General features: G+C 36.5%; 1 protein-coding gene across 1 annotated transcript; it reads left to right on the forward strand.

The window, feature by feature from the left end:
• Window positions 1-1066: 1066 nt before the first annotated feature.
• Window positions 1067-4626, forward strand: LOC133323140 (elongation of very long chain fatty acids protein AAEL008004-like). The gene is made up of 5 exons (XM_061532095.1): window positions 1067-1339; window positions 1402-1479; window positions 1559-1721; window positions 4192-4328; window positions 4409-4626. The coding sequence occupies exons 1-5, from the start codon at window positions 1067-1069 to the stop codon at window positions 4622-4624; spliced, it is 867 nt and encodes a 288-aa protein (XP_061388079.1). The 3' UTR covers window positions 4625-4626.
• Window positions 4627-7240: the final 2614 nt, after the last annotated feature.

Raw genomic sequence — 7240 nt, forward strand, 5'->3', positions numbered from 1 at the left:
CCTTTGGACTTGATCTACGCATGGTAAAGATAATAGGTTGTTCGCCTTATTTTGGATTTATAAATATTGGAAATGTTTAACCCTTGTTGGGGTGGTACTAGAAGAAGTGGACCAATGGACCCTATGCTCGGGCTTGATCTAGGCTTGGTAAAACTAATATGTTGTGCAAAGTTTGGTTCAAATCGGGAAATTGGATTTGTAAATATTAAAAATGTTAACCATTTGTGGGGGAGGTACCAGAAGGAGTGGACAAAAAGGTCCTATCTTCGGACTTGATCTAGGCTTGGTAAAGATAATAGGTTGGGTAAAGTTTGGTTCAAATGGGATAGTCCGTTCGCATGATATTATAAAATTATTTTTCAGCAAAATTTTGACAATTTTGTGTGGGAGGTACAAGAAAGAGTTGACCGATTTTTCACATCTCCGTTATTTCGATGAGGCACATTTTGCCGTATCGAAGTGTATATATAATGATATATTAAATGTCACTAAAACTGAATATATTAATTTGGATTATTTTTAAATTTTTTGTTAGCGTGGTATTTTTTTCTATCTATTTTATTTCTGCATAAATTTATTTAACATCTTTTTAACATCTTTTTCTTCTTCATTCATAAATGCAAAGAAACGTAAAATTCGGCAGACATATTTGTTGTAAAGAATTGAGAACGTATGAGCAATATCTTATCGAACAAACACATATACGTACATATATACATTAAAACAACAACAATGCATCATTACGCACACTCGCACACCTGGTTAGCTCAAGGGTGATCAGAAGCGTACATGAAACAAAACGTAACCGCAACCAAGTCCAATGCTACACTGAGTCTGCGTTTTAAATCGAATTGGAAAAAAAAAATAACGGATGAACGGCAAAAAACCGATGAGAATATAAAACAATAATAATAATTGATTTGAAACAAAAACAAAAAAAAAACATTGAACAAGTTTTGTTTTTGGCAGTTTCCAAAATGTATTTCGATATTTTTTGCGCAAAAGATTTATCTAAGAACCCACCGTCGTATTGCTTCATTTCACTTTCAGCCACCCATCAACGAAGATGTCAACGCAAACGATAATGTTTGAGAATTCCACCCGAACCTATTCGCAAGAATTGGAGGATCTATTAACGACGCAACGAGATGCCAGGACCAAGGATTGGTTTTTGGCCGAATCGATGCGGCCGCTCTTGACCATTCTGGGAGTGTATCTGTTTTTCTGCATTTATGCCGGGCCGCGAATAATGCGCAATCGTAAACCGTTCGAATTGAAGAATACCCTGATAGTTTATAATGCCCTGCAAGTAGTGTTCAGTGTTGTGCTCGTCTATGAGGTAAATAATTCGAAAAATAGACTATTATGGGGTCAAATGGTAATGAGTGTGTATCCTTTTAGTTTTATGTATCCGGCTGGGGTCATTACAATTACAAATGTGAAGCTGTGAGTTATGGCACCGATCCAAAATCAATGAGGGTAAGTAATTGCCGATATCCGTTTAGGGTTTCATAATTTAGAGCCCATTGATTAATAATCATATTTGTTGTTGTTGCAGATGGCAAGAGCCGTATATTTGTACTATATTGCCAAACTTACGGAATTATTGGATACCGTCTTCTTTGTGCTGCGCAAAAAAGAACGTCAAATTAGTTTCCTTCATTTGTACCATCATGCCTCGATGCCATTGGCAACTCTTATTGGTGTTCAATATTTTGCTGGTATGTATAAACAAAAAATAATAACTACTAAAAAAAGACATAGATCTCGTGAAAAAAAAAATTAAATCCGAAGCAGAGAAAGCTTCAACTAGGATTTTGGTGAAAGTTAATATTTTTGTATAGCTCCTGTAAATTGTATATAAAGTGGAGTGTGTGTTAATGGCCGGTTACCAAACTAAAAATGTGGTAGAATTTTTAGATTTATAAAGTGAAAAATCGGAAACAATTTCGATCAGTAGAAGATTCCTGCAGGTTCTAGAGCTGAGCATACATTATTTTGGTACCTTCATATTAATCGTAGAATGTTTAGTATTGCAAATCCAAGTTTTGGTATAGCTTCCATATAACGGGTCACATTTATAGTCATACAGGCTGTAATTTGACATTCAGGGTTCTTTATAGAATATGTTTGATATATGATCATGTTTAGTGTCTGTATAAACGTCCCGTCCTATTTTAGGCAATTTGAAAGCTTTAGCTGCAATTTCCAATAGAAATTACTGTTATTTGGCATCCAGAGTTCTTGGAGGTTGAAGACTTTTTTACTGAAAGATTTCTGTATTTCGAAAATTTCAATACCATTTTCCAATGCATAAACAACTTCTTTCCAGAAAATGTTCAAGATAGGTCTACATTTGTACAAAGCTGTCCGCCTAGCTTCCCGTTTTTCAATCTGAGTGCCTGTAATTCTAGATTAGATAATAGGTTTCACAAAGTTTGCCTCAAATCGGATAGTCTGTTCGCATGATATTATAAAATGCATTTTTAGCAAATTTTTTACCATTTTGTAGAAGGAGGTACTAGAAGCAGAGGATCGATATTCCCCATCTTCGAACTTAAACTAAGTTTGGAAGAAATATTGCGATGTGCAAAGTTTGGATGAAATCGCTCACTCCCTTTGAGAGTTATCGTGCACACCAGCTGTCCAGACAGACAGACGGACGGAAATTTGTAAAACGACTCCAAATTGTCTGAAACGGATTTGGTCCAAAGGAACATGGAGTCTAGAACCAATATTTCGATAAGGCACATTTTGCATATACCCTCAATAACCATAAGACTGGGGGCATAAATATGCATTATATAAAGCAAATGCTGAACATGGCGGACCTTAATATTTATATTAAATATAGATTTTGGCGGTGGGCTGGTATCTTCCCCACACACTATCACAGTATTAAAAAAATTTAAATATTTAATAAAAAATGCTCTACATCGACACTAGACCGTAATTACGTAGACCACCGCGAACCATACACTGAGGGTATATATCTGTCGGCCGCACTGATTCCAACAACCTCTCATCGGTGAACAGTCCAAATTATTAAAAGCTTTCCCTCACCGTGACCATTCCGCAGTCAAATTGTTCTTATAATATATGTTTGTAATAATTCCGTTTAAAGAAAATGGTTGTATGGCCAGGGAAACAATTTGGTGCTCCAAGGGTTTATGTCTCATTTAATCAAATTTTTAATTGTTTGAGAGCATTGTAACCGTTACCAAAAATCTATCATTATTTATTACTGATATCTGGCTCTAATGAGTTTGGTACGTTCGATTCCAAACCGCAGCCAAAAATCCAACAATATGTCAGCATGTTAAAAATCATGCATAACAAATCGTAAAGGTTATAATTAGAATAATATCTAAAAATTAGAATTAAATTCCCAAATCACATATTAATACGTTTCCGGTTTTTTTGTTTTTTTGAAACCTGTACTTAGCCACACAATTGGGAATATTTTCAGACGAAACATGAACAATGAATCAAAACAAATTACCTACGGGATCATAGAACTTTTATTTAAATTTCTTTACAACAACAATCAAATACTAATAGCTTGAACAAAATTGTATTTAATATTTTGTTTTCTATTTTTGTTTTTTTTTTTCAATTATCACCTTTTATATTATTCAAGGCCATATCAATTAGTTCATTTATTCGTATTTTAGAAATCATCGATATTAAGTTGATCCCGGAACGAGGGAAGTCATATTATAAAACATGTTGATGGTTTAATGACATGAAATCGAAAAGAAACATACAAAGCGAAGAAATTATGAATTTTACTAGGCCTTGGTACATCTTGGATGCAGACCACATTACATCCCAAATAAAATGGTCCCGCCCCCTTTTATTTTTATTGTTATGGATTTAAAACGGCATATATGTTGGAACTTTTTACCGGATTATCCTACTTTATGAGGATTTATTTGACATATATGCAAATCAATTAACAATTCATTTTGACATTGTGGGTTAAGGAAATGCGGTTAAATGTAAACGTACTATAAGTGTTTTATCCAATTGATGTCATATTTTGTCTTATTTGCAGAAAATTGTCAGGGTTGTTCACACTAATACATACAAGTTTTGTGATTGTATTTATGTGATGTGAGAAATATTGGAAATATTTTGGATTATCTCTTGACAAAAATGTAATATTTTATTGTTCTCCCCGATTTTCAGGTGGTCAAGGCACAATTGTCTGTTTGGTCAACTCCTTCATTCACATCATTATGTACGCCTACTATATGTTGGCTGCCATGGGTCCCCAAGTTCAGAAATATTTGTGGTGGAAGAGATATATTACCATTTTGCAAATTGTAAGTATTTTGAGATAAACACAAAAACCACTGTGCAGTTTAACTGAAAAAAAAAAATGAATTTTTTCATTTCTTTCCAGGTTCAATTTGTTATTGTCTTCATTCTAACCATACAAATTCAATTCCAACCCAATTGTGGCTATAACAAAATCGTTGGCATTGGCTTGACACTGAATGCCACTCTTTTCATTTATTTGTTTTCCGCCTTCTACGTTGAAAGCTATAAGAAAGAAAACAAAAAGAAAATCGCCAATGGCGATGCTGTCCAAAAAGCTGCTGCTCTCAAACAGGATTAGATTAATTTTGTCATTCATCAATGTAGTTATAAATTCATTTTAGTCATATAAATATTAGATTTATAATATAAGTATGTATGTAATTGTACAAATAAACAATTGTTATAGAAAAAAGTTTACTCAACGATTTTGAATTAACCCTTTCAGTGTTTTGTCGAATATATTCGACATTTAAAAGTACTCTCTTTCTTTGTGATTTTTCGATTATCCTATGTACCGTTATTATTGATGTTTTTGTTTTTGTAAAAAGACAGACGATACTGGCCGAGGGTTAAAATGGCAATTGCAATATTTTCTAAACTATGTCCCTTTATATGATTTTAAATACAAAATTTTAGATTTTTATTCCTACAAAAAATAAAAAAAAAAAATTGACACTGAAAAGGTTAATATTTTGAAGAAAGATCTGAGAATTTTTCTTCGTTAAAAATATACGTTTAAAGGAAGATGACAGTTATTCCTTCAGTATAATCTTATATGTAGTACATTTAAATTGTACTGGATTAAGGAAATACTGTGGACTTAGCTTGTTACGGAACAAGCGCGTCGGTCTTGTGCGCATCTTCTCCAATTTGAAAGTCCATGCTCCGAGATGTTGTCGACTCCTTGGTCTTTCCATCTGATTCGTGGCATGACCTAGCCAACGTAGTCGCTGCAGCTCAACACGACTGGCTGTCGTGTTGAGCTGCAGCGTATAGATTGTAAAGCTCGTGGTTCATTCGACGCCGATATTCACAGTCGACGCAGACGCACCAAGTGCTGCCTCATCTGCTAAAGCAAGCACCCATGCTTCAGATCCATATAACTGCACAGGTAGTATAAACGTCTTGTAAAGTGTGAGTTTGGCTGGCGGGAGGTGACCTTGTTTCTAAACTGCCATAGTAGCATAGGCCATCACTATCCTTCTCCGAATTTCAAAACTAATGTCATTCGTTCTATTTATGGCGATACCAAGGTATATAAAATCTTTAACTACATTGAGGCTGTAGTTCTCAAGTTCCGCAGTTGGTCCGAGTCTACTGGACGTCTTGCGCGTTGATACCATCGGCTTGGTCTTCTCGCCGTTTACTACCAGACCCACTTTGGCAGACTCCTTCTCAATTTTTATAAATATGGCTGTTACCGCTCGCAATGTTCGATCCATTATATCGATGTCGTCGGCGTAGGCGAGTAACATGTGTTGTTTGGTGTGCAGGGTGCCATTTCTGTTCACCTTTGCGTCCCGTATGACCTTTTCCAGCCGGATGTTAAAAAGATCTGACGATAAACTGTCGCCTGGTCTGAATCCTCGTTCGGTCCTTTCCGCTGACCCTGTGCCACTTAAAGTTATTCTGCATAGTCGTATTAATTTTGCAGGAATGTCGAGTGCGAATAAGTGGAATGTGTCGATGTGTTTTCGTGGGTTTTTTTCCAGGATTTGGCGCAGAGTGAAAATCTGACCAAGGGTGGATTTGCCAGGTCTGAAGCTACATTGGTATAGTCCAATTAAAACATTGACCATTGGCTTCAGTCGTTCACACAGCACACTGGATAGTACTTTATATGCGATGGGAAGAAGACTAATTCCTATATATATGATCTCCTTTTTTGTGCACGGGACACAGGAAGCTGAGATTCCAATCGTTGGACATGCATTCCTCTTGCCAAATTGTACTAATGCATGCTCCTGATCAGCATCTGACCATCAGTCTTGAATAGTTCGGCAGGTAACCTTGGCTGCTACAAGATAATGGTCCGAATCGATATTCGCTCTACCGATCATCGAACGTCTAATAAACTGGGCGAATGCCTTCCCTCTATCACAACATGATCAATTTGATTTCTCGTTGCTTAATCAAGAGAAATCCAGGTGGCCTTGTGTATATCGAGATGCTTGAATCTGGTGTTAGCTGCCAATCACCCTAATGCCGTTGTCTGATGTTTCTTTATGAAGGCTGAATTTTCCGACGGTGGGGCCAAAAATATTTTCCCTTCCGATCTTTGCATTAAAATATCCTAGCAGAATTTTAATGTCATGGCCAGGGCAGCGGTCATATGCTGTTTCTAGGCACTCGTAAAATATGTATGTCTTTTGTCTGCTCATCTTTGTCTTCGGTCGGAGCATGGGCGCAAATAAGACTGATGTAGAAGAACATCGCTTTTATACGGATTATAGCAATTCGCTCATCTACTGGAGCGAATCTGGAAACGAGGTCTTTTATTCTCTTGTTAACCATAAATCCATAGCCAAATTCATGTAAGGCAATAATATCGGCTTTGTACTTCTTGAGTACATCCGCCAAAGTGATAATTGCGCCTGTTCTATACAACGTGCGCACATTCCAAGTGCAGATCGTAGTCCTTTATACAATTGCGGGACTACGATCTGCACTTTTTCGATCTTTGCTTTTTCATAGTAAGAGGGGGTTTCCGAGTGTGGGCAACTAACCCGACACCTCAACCCATTTTTTATAGTTCCTATGGGTGAGCTCGCGGCACATATTAGATCACTATTTCAACGGGTGATGAAAATAGTTACTTCAGGTGACACCGCGGGGAGGTTAGTGTCCACAATTGAGATGAAAAAGGGAAAAAGGCCATGTTAAAGCCAATCAGAACCGATGCTTGGTACGGCAT

The sequence above is a fragment of the Musca vetustissima genome, unplaced genomic scaffold, assembly GCF_032173495.1.
Source record: "Musca vetustissima isolate MV318-11 ecotype Yass unplaced genomic scaffold, APGP_CSIRO_Mvet_v1 utg167292, whole genome shotgun sequence".
Classification (NCBI taxonomy): Eukaryota; Metazoa; Arthropoda; class Insecta; order Diptera; family Muscidae; genus Musca; species Musca vetustissima.